Here is a 17,510-nt window from a genome sequence, read left to right on the forward strand (position 1 = left end):
TCTTAAGCAGTAGCATTGTGCCTTCTGCTTATAGTACTGCTGTGTGCTGCTTTTAGCTTCTTGAGGACAGAACTATACTGTGTGTTATGAATATTACTATTACATAAACAGTTTTGTTTTGTTTTTGCCGTTTTCGGGAAACGACATTGACAGCTGGAGACGCGTGATCGGGAGGAATGGCCTCCCCGATCTGAATCCGAGTAGTGTTTTGTTATTGGACTTCTGTGCTAGTCATGGATTGTCCATAATGAACACCATTTTCAAACATAAGGGTGTCCATCAGTGCACTTGGCACCAGCACACCTTAGGCAGGAGGTCAATAACCTTCGACCGCATGTTTTGGACACTCTGGTAAAGAGAGGGGCTGAGCTGTCCACTGATCACCACCTGGTGGTGAGTTGGATCCGCTGGAGGAGGAGAAAGCCGGACAGACTTGGCAGGCCCAAGCGCATAGTAAGGGTTGGCTGGGAACGTCTGGCGGAACCCTTGGCCAAGGATGTATTCAACATTCATCTCCGGATGTTGGAGACATAGAGTCCGAGTGGACCATGTTCTCCGCATCTATTGTCGATGCTGCCGCCCGTAGCTGCGGCCGTAATGTCTGCGGTGCCTGTCGCGGCGGCAATCCCTGAACTCGGTGGTGGACACCGGCAGTAAGGGATGCTGTCAAGCTGAAGAAGGAGTCCTATCGACTGTGGTTGGCTTGTGGGACTCCTGAGGTGGCTGACGGGTACCGTGAGGCCAAGCGTGCCGCGGCCCGGGTGGTGGCAGAGGCAAAAACTGGGGCCTGGGAGGAGTTCGGTGAGGCCATGGAGAAGGACTACCGGTTGACCTCGAAGCGATTCTGGCAAACCGTCTGGCGCCTCAGGAGGGGGAAGCAGTGCTTCGCCAACACTGTTTACAGTGGAGGTGGGGAGCTGCTGACCTTGACTGGGGACATTATCGGGCGGTGGAAGGAGTACTTGGAAGATCTCCTCAATCCTGCCATTACGCATTCCCTGGTGGAAACAGAGGTTGGGGACTCGGGATTGGACTCTTTCATAACCCAGGCTGAAGTCACCAAGGTGGTTAAAAAGGTCCATGGTACTCAGGGCTTTGGGGGTGGATGAGATCAGCCCTGAGTACCTCAAGTCTCTGGATGTTGTGGGGCTGTCATGGTTGACACGCCTCTTCAACATTGCGTAGCGGTTGGGGACAGTGTCTCTGGACTGGCAGACTGGATTGGTGGTCCCCCTTTATAAGAATGGTGACCAGAGGGTGTGTTCCAACTACAGGGCGATAACACTCCTCAGCCTCCCTGGTAAGGCTTACGCCAGGGTATTGGAGAGGAGAGTCCGGCCGATAGTCGATCCTTGGCTTCAGGAGGAGCAGTGTGGTTTTCATCACGGCCTTGGAACACTGGGACAGCTCTACACCCTTTGCAGGGTACTCGAGAGTTTGCCCAACCTGTCCACATGTGTTTTGCGGACCTTGAGAGGCATTCCACTGTGTCCCTCATGGTGCACCTTGGGGGGTGCTCCAGGCCATCCGGTCTCTGTACAAGCTGAGCAGGAGTTTGGTCCGCATTGCCGGCACTAAGTCGGACCTGTTCCCGGTGCATGTTGGACTCCGGCAGGGCGGCCCTTTGTCACCGGTTCTTTTCATGACTTTAATGGACAGGATTTCTAGGTGCAGCAAAGGGCCGGAGGGAGTCTGTTTTGGGGACTAGTGGATTTCGTCTCTTCCTTTTGTAGATGATGTTGTTCTTCTGGCCCCCTCTAGCCAACACCTACAGCAGGCATTGGGCGGTTCGCAGCCGAATGTGAAGCGGCTGGGATGAAAATCAGCCCCTCCAAGTCCCAGGCCATGGTTCTCGACCGGAAAAGGGTGGCTTGTCCTCTTCAGGTTGGAGGGTAGTTCCTGTCTCAAATGGAGGAGTTCAAGTATTTTCCTTAGAAATGGAGTGAGGAGCTCAGCCACGGGCTCCCCCCGGAGGAGCTGGAGAAGGTGTCTGGGGAGAGGGATGTCTGGGTGTCTCTACTGAGTCTGCTGCCCCTGCAACCCGGTCCAAAATGAAAAAGTTGATTTATTTCAGTAATTCCATTCAAAAAGTGAAACTATTATATTATATTCATTCATTACACACAGACGGATATCAGTCAGTCATTTTCTACCGCTTATTCCATAGTGGGTCACAGGGAAGCTGGTGCCTGTCTCCAGCAGTCTACTGGCGAGAGGCAGGGTACACCTGGACAGGTCGCCAGTCCATCGCAGGGCAACACACAAACAACCCTGCATACACTCACTCATACACCTAATAGCCATTTAGAGAGACCAATTAACCTAACAGGCATGTTTTTGTACTATGGGAGGCAGCCAGAGGACACCGGGATATATTTCTAATATTTATTTCTTTTAATTTCAATGATTATAACTGACAACTAATGAAACCCCAAATTCAGTTTCTCAGAAAATTTGAATATTGTGAAAAGGTTCAACATTGAAGACATCTGATGCTACACTATAATCAGCTAATTAACTCCAAACACTTGTAAAAGCCTTTAAATGGTCTCTGTCTAGTTCTGTAGGCTACACAACAAAGGTTTTCACAGTCAATGATGGTTTGGGGTGCTATGTCATCTGCTGGTGTTGGTGCACTGTGTTTTCTGAGGGCACCCGTCTACCAGGAAGTTTTAGAGTACTTCATGCTTCCTGCTGCTGACCAACATTATGGAGATACAGGTTTCATTTTCCAACAGGACTTGGCACCTGCACACAGTGCCAAAGCTACCAGTACCAGGTTTAGAGACCAAGATATCCGTGTTGTTAATTGGCCAGAGAATTCGCCTGACGTTAACCCCATAGAAAATCTATGAGGTATTGTGAAGAGGAAGATGCAATATGCCAGACCCAACAATTCAGAGGAGCTGAAGACCACTATCAGAGCAACCTGGATTCTCATAAAACCTGAGTAGTACCACAGAATTATCTACTCCATGCCATGCCACATTGCTGCAGTAATCCAGGCAAAAGGAGCCCCAACTAAGTATTGAGTGCTGTAGATGCTCATACTTTTCATGTGTATACTGTTCAGTTGGCCAGCATCTCTAAAAATTATTTTTTGTATTGGTCTTAAGTAATCTAATTTTCTGAGATACTTTATTTGGGGTTTTCATTAGTTGTCAGTTATAATCATCAAAATTAAAAGAATCAATATTTGAAATATATCAGTCTGTGTGTAATGAATGGATATAATATACAAGTTTCATGTTTTAAATGGAATTACTGAAATAAATACAATTTTTCATGATATTCAAATTTTATTACCAGCACCTGTATATTGCATCCAAGCTGACCTTTGTGATTGTGGTATTGCACACAATGACATTCTGATGTTTACTGCTGTCGTGTTGGAAAGAACAGAGTACCTGTTAAAAAGCTGGAAACCTACAGTAACTCATTAAAAGCTATGCTAGGATGAAATCATCTTGGCCAAGGGGAGCCCCCGAACACGCTCTTTACACTCTGCTCCACTGCAGAGAAGGACTGCATCTTGATGGTGAACGTTTGTTTTTTTTTTTTTTTAGAGATTCTACTGTCTGGGCCTTACCCCATCGATTCTGTCTCATTATTTCTGTCGTTGCTCCTTCCTGACTGGTTGTTTTTAAACCCCAGCAACAGCAACTACTTTGATGCAACTTCATCACTTAACTGTGGTTCTTCTGTTCTTTGTCCTCCAGCCTACTACACGGATATTCCCAAGATTATATACGCATCCAGGACACATTCTCAGCTAGCACAGGTTATAAATGAGTTAAAGAACACTTCATACAGGTAAACGGTCCTATTTATGAGCTGTTTTCTATGTTTTTGTTTGGTTTTGCATCAAGGCTAATATTGTCAAAGTTCAAAGTTATTTTTCAATATTTTACCGATTTCAGATAGTTAAACATTTGTTTTATTGAAGGATCTGTTAGTTTTTCCTTCCAGTTATTTAGTCCAGGGATGCTGACTGGTATAAATTTACTCGTGCTAAAAAAACACATGTACTTATAAAAAATATTACAGTGCTTATTTATATTGAGGTTATATTGAGGTTATATTTATAGTGCTTTAAATATAACCTCAGTGTTTCATGAAATAAACAGTGGCAACATGTTGAAGCAGTTTGATTAAAAACGTCCACCCTTGCGGCCTTTTATACAAATTGAGAAGGATCTTACAGTCTGGTCAAATGAATTATTGGCCATTTGAGCAAGTTTAGTCATTTTGTTAGCTTGATGCCTAACAGAATGCCAAGTAGGAAAGAAATACGCAAAGATCTTAGAAAAACATTTGTTGCTACCCATCAGTCTGGGGAAGATTCTAAGAACATTTCTGACTATGGAATGATGAATTATTTGATGTCCATCATTCTACAGATAGAAAGATCATTCATATGTAGAAAACCTTCAAGACCGTTTTCAGCTACTGGCCAGCAAGATTTAGCCAGGGTCAGACTGTCAATCCTCTGGGGAATTGCAGAAAACCCTGCACGGCCCAGTTAACATGTCAAGTCCTGAAGTTCATGACAGGAAAGTTAGAAGGAATGTATGCCTTGTTTGTTAAGATGGCCAGGAGAGGCTTTTCCTCCTAAAAATAAAGGGGAGAGACACTTGGGTCCTTTGGACAAATGAGACCATGGTAGAAGTGATTGGATAATATCTGAAGAAGGCAAAACTCAGCATATCAGCATGAACTCCGGTGTATACCAAAGTACTGTAGAGTTAAATAGGGGAGGTCATCTGTGCAAAAGGTGAAACAATATCCAAAGGTGATCATCAACAGGAAAATGATCCCAAACACAGCAGCAGATCTTCAGCAGAATGGCTGGAGAACAAAGGATTCAATCAGAGATGCTTTGTTGTTCTAATGATGAAAATTGATCATATTTGGAAGAATGGTTATAACATTTTACAGGAAGGAGCCTGTTACTCAGACCTTTGATGACCCATTTTCTTATTGAAGACACATGTCAGTTTGAGCTCATTATTTTTACCAAATAATTTTCTTGCTGAGCTTCAGCAGCAGAACTTTAGCCTGTTAGGTTGGCTACTTTGGCTTTACAGTACTGCAGATACCAGGTTAAAGTTCAAGACCTTTCTCTTTTTCAGTTCAGTATTTCAGGTTAAGCTTGTTGAACATCAGCATCATAACCCCGATTTTTCTGTGTGCCTGTTTGATCAGGCCAAAGGTGTGTGTGCTGGGGTCAAGAGAGCAGCTGTGTATCAACCAAGAAGTAATGCGTCAGGAGAGCAACCATATCAAGGTAAGTTGGACATGTTTTGTCAAGTGATCCAGTGAATTGGCCCTTAATGCTGACCCTCATCTAGAAACCTCTGGCCTCCAGTAGGTTGAATAATTCTGCTACCAAACCAACTAATAAGCTGACAAACAAATCATAGCAAGCGTGCAGCTTGCTTGGTGGTTTAAAATGCCCTACATCATTCATGAGCCAAAACATCTTGTAGCTTCAGATATGCTTTCCAACTGCATGTGAAAATGGAACTCCCTACATCCTGTGTCCATCCACCACCTCAGGGAAAAGGCGTTGAGGTAAATCCAAAATGAACTGTAGAGAATCTGGGTGAATCCTGTTTGACCTTTGGGCCAATCCCTTAGCCTTGCCCTTAGGAGTGTCCCAGGTATTTTGGTGATGTAGATGAAGAGTGAAGTGGTTGGACTATCAGGCCCTACAAACACTTCAGATCAAGGGTTGCAACTGCAACTATTAGGGAAAGGTGACAATCCAAATCCAGAACCAGAGTATGTTAGGAAATATAATTTACCCCAGATTTGCTCTCTACTGCCTATGAGCCTCTCTAGATGACCTGGAAGGACATTGCCTGCATGTTGCTCCAAACAGTGTAGCGTACCACACCCAGGGATCCCACACAGTCCAAAAACTATGGAATTTTATTTTCAGTATTTTCTGGGTATGGAAAGGCATGGGAAAGATATTGTTAAGGTTTACTTGATATAGGACCCCAGAATGCAGATGAGCAGGCAGTGTGATGGTAAGTGAAAAAAAAGGTTTAATAACAAAAACTCACTCACAGCAGGAGGCAGGAACAAAACAAACGGGCAGGCAAGACAGGCATGATCAAAAAAGCAAGACTTGGTTTGAGAAATGTTTCCGTGATAATTGACAGAACAGGTGTGTATTTATGGATTGTGACCAGGTGAAACAAGAAGACAGATTAATAGGTGCAGGTGATCCGAATTAACAGAACAAAACGTGGCTGGAGCAAAACAGAGACTCTTGAACACAAACTAACAGAAACTAGAAAAAACATGAAGCAAAAGCATAACCAGATCCAAAAACCAAACTTGACAAAACATGAACAAGACGACAAAACTAAAGCATGACCAGGAAAATAAACAGAAACATGGTTCAAAACTTGAACTGTGACAAACATGAGGAAAAACCAGAAACCAAAAACCAAACAACCCCAAATCATAACAGATATAGGAAATATAGGAAGATATTTGTATTTTTAACTATTTCGTGTTTTTTTCCTTCCTTCCTAACTTTCATTCATTCATTCATTCATGTTTATTGCTGGCACTAAATTTAAAGTTTAGCTGCTGCTACTGCGGAAAAAGATTCTAAATTCGAAGAAAATGAATGTAAAAGAGTGAGATGGCTGGAAAGTTAAGTCTTGAAAAGTCTTGGATTTTTACTTGGAATAATGTGTCTGAACCCTGTATAGGACATACAACAAGGCTGAACGAAGTGAAGCACGGTCAAAAATATGGATTAGACCTTCTTTTTAGACTTTTAAAGACTGTTTAGCTCATCCAAATAGCTTTTTTATTCCTGGTATTTAGGAACTTTTAGGCAGTATTCAGGCCATTTGTGTTCAGAATAGACTGACATAGTTACTCATATTGTCCAGCCATTTAGAACTGAACTGTAGTCTGAGATGGGTGACATCACCGGTTCTGTGGTGCTGAAAGTTCATCTTTGTACTAAACCAGTTTGTACATGTCAGAGGATAATTCACTGTGGAATTACCTGTTTTTCAGGTGCATATGTGCAGACAGAAAGTGTCCACCCGCTCGTGTCTGTACTACAACAATGTTGAAGGTAATGGTGTAAAACCTGATAAGTTTGTATCAGAGAAGTGACCTAACAGCAGAAATATCAGGAATACATTTACATTACATGCCGTGTTCTGTTCTGAACGTTGGATAATCTTCATTTTATTTGTTGTTATAAATTTAGCCTTTATAGTAAATTTGTAAAGCAAGATTACCAGGTTGTTAAATTTTAATTCCTCTTTTTCATTGTCCTCCTTTAGAAAAGAGCACCGACAGAGACTTGGTTAATTCTATCGTTGATGTGGAAGATTTGGTCAAGTTTGGCAACAGACAAAAGTAAAACTTCTAACTTTGTGTTTACTTATTTGTTTTGCTTGAAAACTGGTGAAACCATCCACACATTACCTGAATGAACTGTGTCTCTGCAGGGTCTGTCCATACTACCTCACCCGCTCTCTAAAGCAGCAAGCTGATGTCATTTTCATGCCGTACAACTACCTGCTGGATCCAAAAGTGAGCTAAATCATGCATGGATGGTTCATCTGTTGTCTATGTTGATTTTAATTTTCCTTTACTCCGACCAAACACTTTAAATTTCCAAAAAATATCCGTGGCACCCTTTTTTAAAAGAATGAAAATGCTCGTATGTCCATAGCACTGTCTTCCTATGAAGCTCTTTGTTTTGGCATAAAGGGAGTCAGACGCTTTCATGGAGTCTTTGGTCCTTTTTTCAGGAGTTTACCAACAGGTGTACTCCTTCTCAAGGTTGTCCTGCATTTATCTTTCCTTAAGTGTTTCGTAAATTGGTGAGGCAAGACGATCAGAGAGGGCATTGTGTTAAACACACATTGTGGGTCAATGCACGACAAAAGAACATTCCAATAGGAACTAACAAGAAACAAAAAATAAATTAAGAACAGGTCTTTGGGAATCCCCTTATCAGAGCTAAAAACCTTTTTTTTTTAAGTCTGTTGGTGGTATCAGCACAACACTGGTTCATCCCTTGAGTTTAACCCCTTTAATGTTCTAATGATTTCCAGGTCAGAGTTATGTGGCTGCAAATGAGGGACTGTTGTCTTTCTTTGTTCCACAGAGTCGCAGAGCGCACAATATTGAGCTGAATGGAGCTGTGGTCATTTTTGATGAAGCTCACAATGTGGTAAGATCTATTCCATGGTGAACAAGATGGATGTTATTTGGCTTGTTTGAATGACTAGCATGTCTGCCTGTCAGTTGAAAAGAACCATGTACCTTTCATCATTATTGAAACACGGCCTCATGACCGTAAAGGTGCTTTTGTGTCATAAATAGAACTTTATTATCATTGCATTGTGCAAGTGTACAATACAATGAGATTTGTTTAAGCTACACAATTTATCAACAATTTGACAATTTAGAAATAATAGAACACTATAAAACAGTTTTAGCAGCAATCTAACAGTTCAGCAGCTATAAGATCTTTCACTGTCCGAGGAGCTAACCCCTCCCTCCTACTTCCCTATGTCTAAGGGGATTGCTCAGTCCAGCTCTCTATCCAACGGGTCCAGGCTTCCCTAAACCTGAAAGATCTTACTAAGCAGGTTTACTGAAAGTTCTGTTTAAGCTGATGTCGGGAAATGACTCGCCTAGCCTCTGACAGCCTTCATCCAAAAGTCTCGCCCTTCTTCAACTGGAGGTCTGGACGACTGAGTAGTCTCTCGCAGTCATCCACACCTTCAACAGTCACTTTTGTTCACGGCTGCTCATTCCCTAATTTTACAACTGGCTCTTGGTATATGGGTTAGGTTAATTTTAGTAGCTCAGCATGAGCCCCAAGGCGCTGTTTTAACAAACTTGACTAAGGCAACCTATAAAAACCTCCTAAAATATCTTAGAACCAGGCAGCAAGACTTTTTACCACCAATGAAAAACCAAAAAATACGGTGACTCAAATAATTGAATGTCCACGATTTAACTAGAATTTTATATGCTTTCTTTAATTAGTAACGCTTTTGCAGGAGTCAGTAACAGCTTAAATTCGGCAACACAAAATAATTTCAATAATAGAAATGAATCAATCAACTCAACCTGTCTTTCCCTGATGCTGAAACTGGTGAGTTTGGAGAGGCTTTGAAGATGGAGGCTCATCCATCCACCTGATGGAGAAGATTCTTCTGGTAACAACGAGTGGTTTCTTGAAGGAAAGATGACTTAATCTTCAGTTTTCTTACTCTAAGTGGGCAGGTACTGATGCTCCAGGTTTCGTTGGTCAAACAAGAACTTTGTTGTCATATGTCTCTGAAGACAGTAGTTTCCAGAGGCTGAAGAGTTGAAGGAAACCTGGAGACATAAATGAAGTTGATTCAGGACTTCTAGAAGCCTGAAACTTAGAGCAATCAGCTGTTCACCGATCAAGTTCACTTCTGTTGTCTGGATAAAAAGGCTTTAGATGAAATCAGATTCTTAATTTCGAGGCACAGTCCTTTCTGGGCCCACGTGTTGATCCTCTTTTTAATACAGTTGATCAGCTGGGCTGTGTCTCTGGTCCTCTGCTTCATCTTAGCGTCTTTCTCCGTCTGATCTTATTCACTGGTCTTCTGCGAGGAAACAACCGCAGTTCCCTTTTTTGGCATTGCTTTTATGGTGCAGATGCTCTCACTGGTCAGCCCTTTGTTGGGCTTCTCCGTTATTGCGCAACCTGCTATTGCCCAATACGTTATTGCTCAATACTTAGTCATGGTCATCGCGACTTTCTGGTTCTGTTTTTCGGCCTTGAAGATACCAGTAATAGCCATGCAGCTGGCTGTAGTCTCATCCTCCATTCCTTGCGTTGCTTGTTGGCATTCAAAAGGTTCGCTGTCAGCCCGCAGCCGGCTCTTGTCACTCTCAGTCATCCTACAGTCCTCTCCCTATTCTGCTCAGTCTTGAACTTTACACAGTATTACATATTCCATTCTCAGCTTTCTGCATATACTTTAAAACACAGTTATAAAACCATCACTTCATTTTTTTATTCATACATCACAACTGATCAACATTATATCCCTTTCATATATAGCTGATTGAGAATTTTAAACCTTAATGTTTTTTATTTTAATTATCAGTTCTAAATCATATTTCAATCATACGTCTTTTAACTTGATAATCAAAAATTTACTCATTTTTTTAATACTTGTAGAAAATGGAAAATCATTATACATCGTTTCCTTGGTTACACTGTTTATACGTCTGCAAAAGATAAGACGGTTAATATGTGACTCCATACAGGCCACTCCAGTCTCTCAGTCCCAGAATATGAGAACATGCTTGTTTTATTCAACTGTGTATTTTAATAATTGTTGCATGGATTACACAAAAGGGTATTTATTGTAATTGTTATGGATTTAACTGTGAGCAGTTAATGAATGTTGCAGGGATTACATGGAAAGATCTCACCTTATTTTGACAGCTCTACCAAATAAAAACTCAACAATTTAAGAAGAATCTGTAATGATGTAAAACAGCAGAAGCTAAGGTGAATGGGAACAGGACTGTGCAATTATTGTGCAGAACTGAAATGAACAAAGTGTATCACACCTCCAGGGGGGGCAGGAGAGGGGTGGGGCCGGAGGGTCAGCTCCAAACATCAATGTGAGAGCGAATGTACAACCTGGATAGCTGGCAAGACTATCACAAGGCAATACAGAGACAATAGGACAGACAACCCCATACACACACGCACACACACCTGAACTCAATTTTTAGAATGACCTATTACCCTAACATGTATGTCTTTGGACTATGGCTGAAGGCTGCAGTACCCAGAGAGAAGCCACACATGGTGCCTGACTGGGATTGGAACCTCAGACCTTCTTGGTGCAAGGCAACAGCTCTAACAGCTGCACCATTATGCACCCCCACTAATGTTTGATTCACATAGAGACGTTACAGTGTAGTTTAATGTCTTCATGGATGATCTTGGGGGGCCAAACCAGTAACTGATAGATGTCAAATGGTTTGATCTCTGCAGTGTGGCTGCTGGTTGTTCTAACATTTCAGTTATTATTTCTTCAGAGCTGTTCTGGATATTGCTTCTGATTCTATACAAAACAATCAGTGTAAATAAAACCCGATTTTAGAGTAGGCAGGACAGAATAAGGTCAGGCTACAGAACCTATATTAATATGCAGATGGAACTGCTGGTCATGATGTCAAACTGCATAGATGTTCTGTTCTGATGTACAGTGTGACAACATTTTCATTGTCTTAAGTGCAAACACATTACATGTTGGCAGCTCAGCATCCATTTACAAGTTAAATTTTGATCACAATCAGCTTCTTTGGCCAAGATTGTGTGCACAAACAAGGAGTTCGACATTGGTTTCATGTACTCACAGCGTACAAACATAAAATATGAATCATGATGAAGCTTTCTGGCACATTTTCCTGCACCGATTCGTACCTGCTGGGTGTTGAATCCGTAGGGAAACAACTCCAACCGACATAGCACTACAACGGGGCTAAATAAATATCTAGTGTTGTACTACTCCAGACTGGTCTTGAAACCAGATTTTCCACAAGTCTCAGCTTTGTCTCAGTTTCGAACATGGTGGACTCTTGATTCTTTTCTCAGGATCACTCAGCTGCAACATCATTTTTTAATACAACTTCGATTAAAATTCCTGTTTGCATTTAAATGCAACTAATAAAGTAAATTTTTATTTCAACAATGCCCCCTCTGGCCCCATGTGCCAAGGATGAAAAGATGACAAGGATGTGAAAACAAGGGAGAAACTCTTTTCTAGAGCAATATTACTAATGTTTTTGGTCTATAATGCCAGTCAGATGACGTTTAGCTGTATGTTTGCACTCTTTAGAGTTGTCTGGTTTGCCTGTTTAACTTGTTACCAGCTTGACAAGTTTATTGAACCAGTGCCATCTAGTTACGGGTCTTTTTACACACTTGTTTGGACTTACCTAAATGTTGCGGCAGTCCACCTAACTGAAAAGATTAGGGAAGAGCTGAAGGCTGCTATGCAAGGTTGTGTGCCAAAATTGTGTCTTTAAATAATTCATATTGTTAGTGTAAGTTATGTAGAATCATTGATTATTTTGACAACTCTAATCCAGAGTTTATAAGTGGAGTTATACACATCAAGAAATTGTGATTGTTATTGATTTTAAAATTTGACTGCCTGTCCCAGCTGTTGATTTACATCTTTAGAAGTCGTGCACAGTACTGCCTGCAGACAACATGAAAATGAAAGAAAGATGAGAAAGGAAAGGCTTCACCATCTGGACCAAACAAGATGAATAAGTGTGTTAGTAGGCTGCTCCATCAAATGATGCAACATTTCCATCTTTCTGCAGGAGAAGACATGTGAAGAGTCAACATCCTTTGACCTGACTCCATATGACGTTGCTTCTGCCATTACTGCTGTGGACCGGCTTCTGGTGGAACAGGCTAAGGAAGTCAGTCAAGGAGACTCTTTAACTGAGGACCTCAATGTAGAGTCCCTCAGCTCAGGTCAGATCTCCTAGATAGCTAACTCAATCAGTGACACATAGATAGAGGGTTATTCCTGCAGTAAGCTGGTTACTTCCTCAGTAAAACGTGTTTAAACATGAAATTTTACTTGTGTTTACGTTAAAGCAGTCTTACATCTTCATTTCCTTTTAACACTTGAATCGGTACTGTACTGATCTGGGTTAAGAATTTATGAGGAATTAAAGGGCTAACATCTCACATGCACAGAAAAAGTCATTTGTTTTATTTCCATCTTTTTTCAGGTTCAAAAATAAATATAAACACAATTGCTAAAATCAAACGTAAGTATGGTTATGAGCAACATTTTTTAGCAGTGTCTATAATTATATTTTAATATCATATGAGATGTTTTGTCTGCTTGAACAGAAATACTGCTGGATTTGGAAGCTGCCATTGATTCATATGAAGTTCCAAGTGACAAAGGCATCACAAAACCAGGAATGTAGGTGACTCTAAGAGTTTGTGCATCTTCCCCACTACAATAATCTGTTACAGCATCTTCTTATTCTGTGTAAGGATCTGAGGTTCACAAAAGTATTGGTTCGGTTCTCATCTCTTCATATTTTGTTTTAAAGAAACAGGTTTTCTTGTTGGCTTTAAACTGGTCTTGCTTTTGGTAGTTTTCAGGGATTTCTGTAGGTCTTCCAAAGGTTTCCTTTGACCTTTGATTTCTTTGTCAATCATTCTTAGTTCTATCCTTGTACCTGACAAGGGTATTATATCGCACAGGATGTACTTAAAAATTATAAATGTAGACAAGTGATGGACTTAAGAAAAACTGTCAGGCCTAGAAAATGCTGCAAAAACCTGAAACAGGATGTGAAAGATCCAGCATGTTTCTGCTAGTTATATACTGTATGCTATATTTTCAGCAAGCCTTTTGGGAATCACCTTTTTGGAGCTAAAATTATATTCTCTATTTATCAAACTATTATTTTGGGAGTTTGGTATATTTCTGTAAATAGGTACCGAACTGAAGGGAGTGAATAAATCCTAAGAAAACCTTCCATAGAACACCTGGAGAACTATTGGTCCAGACCACTTGAACAAAGAACCAGAAAATCCAGAAGCAAAATGTAAAGATGTTGAGGAATAAGTCAAGACATTTACACAGTGCTATATGTATAAATGACTAAATTATGTCACTGTTGTCACTGTGTTTGGATTAGTTGGTAACCTGAACTATCTGTTGTTCACTTCGAATAATCTCTTCTGTTTGGTTCTCTGTGGACTGTATTAGAACATGACTGTTCATGTTGTCCCTATACTCATATAGCATGTATAAAGATAATCAGTGTTAACTGAAAGCTGACACTGAAACTGTTAATTAAAGTAAAATTCTGAATATCCGTGTTAGTCTGATGACAGAAAGCTAATTGACATGTCACCCTCCTGTCTGTGTCAGCTTCATCTATGAGCTGCTGGAGAGAGCCCATCTGACTTACAACACCAAAGCAGACATCCATGACGCTTTGGAACAGATCATCGGATGCTTGACTGGACGTCAGTATGAAGATTTCTTCATACTATTGTGTTGTATCACCTGTTTTCGACTAATTTACATTTACAAGCTTTAACGATAATTGTGTTGCAACAATGTTATACATCTGCAGTTACTGTTTTTTCTAACAAATGGTTTACATGATATTTTTCACCAGTGCCAGGAATATTCCTCAGTACGGCTGGACTGCAGAAGCTGGTGGATATTATACAGGTGGGGAACATGATGAAGTGGTAGGAAAACGCCTCTGGTTAGTCTTCAGATGTCCAGACACAAAAAAAAAGTGAATTTACCTAATTTAAGTGTTTTGACATGGAAAAGCACATGTTTATTAATAAGAGCTATATTCCACTTGGAGAATGATCTATTTTTATGAATGTTCTACAAACACCCACCAAATCCTCTAAACTTTGCTTTTACTATAAGGTGTTCATCAATATCTAAAGTTTAACTTTCTGGCAGTTGTTAATCCTTGTCCATCAGTCTGGAGTAAAACCATTGCCCCTTTTCCACTGGCTCCACTCCACTCGGTTTCGCTCTATTCAGCATTGAACCTGTTGTATTTCTACTGACCCACCGATGGCTGAAGCTCCGCCTCTACCTGTTGGTATGCTGTGCTGCTATTGTGTGTTTTGGGGGAAATGTATCTGCGTCTGACCAGCTGATTTTATTTCTGATCAGCTGATTTAGGATGTTATTAAATACAGCACCTCATACTTGCATATAATTCAGAAAGCTGACATATTGTCCTTCAACATGTCCAACAGCATGTCCTGTTAGATAATGGTCAGGATTCTCCCATTAGCCCTGCTGAGAAATGGTGTCCAGGTCTGCTTGCTGTTCATCCCTCTTCCTCCCCAGGTACTGGGAAGGTTTCTCATAGAATTTACAGGCTCTGAATGATGTTTCAGAGCAGGCCTAAACCATAATATATTCCAACATGTTTCAGGAATTGGATGAGATTGTCATAATGTTCTCAACAAGCATTCCACAATGTTTTTCTAGTTTTTTACACTACACTTTTGGGTTGGTGTTTATTAACAGTTACATGGCTTGCTTTTAGTTGGATCGTTGAAAGATGGCCATCTTTAGGAGCTAAATGGTGCTTTGACATTTAATCCAGCTGGATTAATGGAATGCAAAACCTTTATCCTATGAAAACTACAAGCTCGTTTCACAGGATGTCAGTAAAATCAGACTTTTAAGAGAATTCTGTTCTTCATAGAACATAGGAAGTCCACTCACACTATTTCACTGATTCAAAGTCCTTGATCATACACTGACTGGCCAAAAAAAAAAGTCGCCACCAAAAAGAAAAAGGCCACACAATCTTAATTGGACCGTCTTCTATCTTTGATTACGGCAAACATTCGCTGTGGTATTGTTTCGAAAAGCTTCTGCAATGTCACAAGATTTATTTCCACCCAGTATTGCATTAATTTTTCACCAAGATCTTGCATTGATGATGCTAGAGTCTAACCACTGCGCAAAGCCTTCTCAAGCACATCCCAAAGATCCTCAGTGGGGTTAAGGTCTGGACTCTGTGGTGGCCAATCCATGTGTTAGAATGATGTCTCATGCTCCCTGAACCTCTCTTTCATAATTGGAGCCTGATGAATCCTGGCATTGTCATCTTGGAATATGCCCGTACCATCAGGGAAGAAAAGATTCATTGATGGAATAACCTGGTCATTCAGTATATTCAGGTAGTCAGCTGACCTCATTCTTTGAACATATACTGTTGCTGAACCCAGACATGACCACCTGCAGCAACCCCAGATCATAGCACTGCCCCCACAGGCTTGAACAGCAGGCACTAGGCATGATGGGTGCATCACTTCACCTGCCTCTCTTCTTACCCTGATGCACCCATCACTCTGGAACAGGGTAAATCTGGACTCATCAGACCACATGACCTTCTTCCATAGCTCCAGAATCCAATCTTTATGCTCCCTGGCAAATTGAAGCTTTTTTTTCTGGTTAGCCTCACGGATTAGTGGTTTTCTTAAGGCTACACAGCTGTTCAGTACCAATCCCTTGAGTTCCCTTTGCATTGTGCGTGTGGAAATGCTCTTACTTTCACTATTAAACATAGCCCAGAGTGCTACTGTTGTTTTACTTCGATTTGATTCTACCAAAGGTTTTAAGTGATCACCGATCATGATCATTCAGGATTTTTTTCCGGCCACATTTCTTCCTCGAAGACGATGGGTCCCCACTATCCTTCCAGTTTTTAATAATGCGTTGGACACTTCTTAACCCAATATGATAGTTTCTGCAATCTCCTTAGATGTTTTCTCTGATCAATGCATGGCAATGATTTGACCCTTCTGAAACAGACTGACATCTTTTCCATGATGATGGTTGTTTAAGAAATGAGAAGCAACTCATTGCACCAGTTTGGGTTAAATAACTTGTTGCCAGCTGAAACATAATCGCCCATGCAGTAATTATCCAATGGGATAATTTGGCCTGGCTGCGTATAATAACATTTAAATGAGTGCTGCTTTTAAAGATCTGTGCTTCTTCCTTCTTACATTAGTGATATTTTGGAACTTCTTGTAACAATAAATGATGATTGGTATGATTTTGTCTCTCTTCTGCTTTGTCTAAATGTTTTAATTTACTCTGATTAACCAATTGGAGGACCTGTGATGTTTTGGGTTACATTTGTCCACACATACTTTTATTTACAGCTATGTAAAGCTCCCATTGCTGATTTGTTCTTTGTGTGGTTACTCTTGTGTTTATTGCAGTGCAACAGTGACTTTTCTTTGTGTTCTGATCTTTTAGCTGGTATTCTGTGGGGAACCATCAGATCAGGATAAACAAAAGCAGAAGGAGTTCAACACAGCCCATTTTAAGGTCTGTTCATTGCTAACAAAAATGTATTTTCCTGCCCATGTGCTGTTATTGTGCTTCCTACTGACTGTTCATCATACATTTTAAAATGTTTATCCTATCAGTGTAGAAACTGACAGAAAAACTTCCTGATGGTTTATTTTAATCAACTGATTGCTAAGCCTTCTCACAAGATAAGGTTTGATCGTCTGTTGGTTCAGGTTCACATCCATCGCGAAAACAGCTACCAGAAAAAAAAACAGACCTCTGATTTGTGGTCTGCATCTTCATCAAAGAAACAAGGTACCAATCACTGCTAATAAGACTATCAACATTTTTAGGTCTGTGAAAAAAAATTGAGGGATATTATTTTTGAAAGGGATGGAAAAAACAATAGTTTTCACGGTGTGTTAGTGACTTCAAAAGCTATGTAATGTCTTTGTTTTACAGTCAACAGGTAAAAATGTGCTTAAAAATTAAGATTTCTGTAACTAACAAAAATCATCCTCTAGAAAACATCCATGAATTCTTTGCTACTGTGCAAGAGTGATGACCCTCTGCTTGGTTTTTACCTTTTTTATAGAGATTCTCTGGAGCCAG

At 40.7% G+C, this 17,510-nt stretch overlaps 1 protein-coding gene across 3 annotated transcripts in view; it reads left to right on the plus strand.

The window, feature by feature from the left end:
- Positions 1-17,510, plus strand: part of rtel1 (regulator of telomere elongation helicase 1) — a 62,026-nt gene that overhangs the window by 22,843 nt on the left and 21,673 nt on the right. For 2 of the 3 annotated variants that reach the window (XM_047365572.1, XM_047365563.1), the window contains exons 3-15: positions 3,720-3,813; positions 5,206-5,287; positions 7,048-7,108; positions 7,323-7,398; positions 7,491-7,575; positions 8,156-8,221; positions 12,391-12,547; positions 12,811-12,849; positions 12,935-13,010; positions 13,974-14,071; positions 14,227-14,282; positions 16,863-16,934; positions 17,132-17,213. In XM_047365572.1, coding sequence (XP_047221528.1) covers positions 3,720-3,813; positions 5,206-5,287; positions 7,048-7,108; positions 7,323-7,398; positions 7,491-7,575; positions 8,156-8,221; positions 12,391-12,547; positions 12,811-12,849; positions 12,935-13,010; positions 13,974-14,071; positions 14,227-14,282; positions 16,863-16,934; positions 17,132-17,213 — 1,044 coding nt within the window. The remainder of the gene's footprint in view (positions 1-3,719; positions 3,814-5,205; positions 5,288-7,047; positions 7,109-7,322; positions 7,399-7,490; positions 7,576-8,155; positions 8,222-12,390; positions 12,548-12,810; positions 12,850-12,934; positions 13,011-13,973; positions 14,072-14,226; positions 14,283-16,862; positions 16,935-17,131; positions 17,214-17,510) is intronic. The other variant, XM_047365581.1, reaches the window with a different exon arrangement.

The sequence above is a fragment of the Girardinichthys multiradiatus genome, chromosome 1 (assembly GCF_021462225.1).
Source record: "Girardinichthys multiradiatus isolate DD_20200921_A chromosome 1, DD_fGirMul_XY1, whole genome shotgun sequence".
Lineage (NCBI taxonomy): Eukaryota > Metazoa > Chordata > Actinopteri > Cyprinodontiformes > Goodeidae > Girardinichthys > Girardinichthys multiradiatus.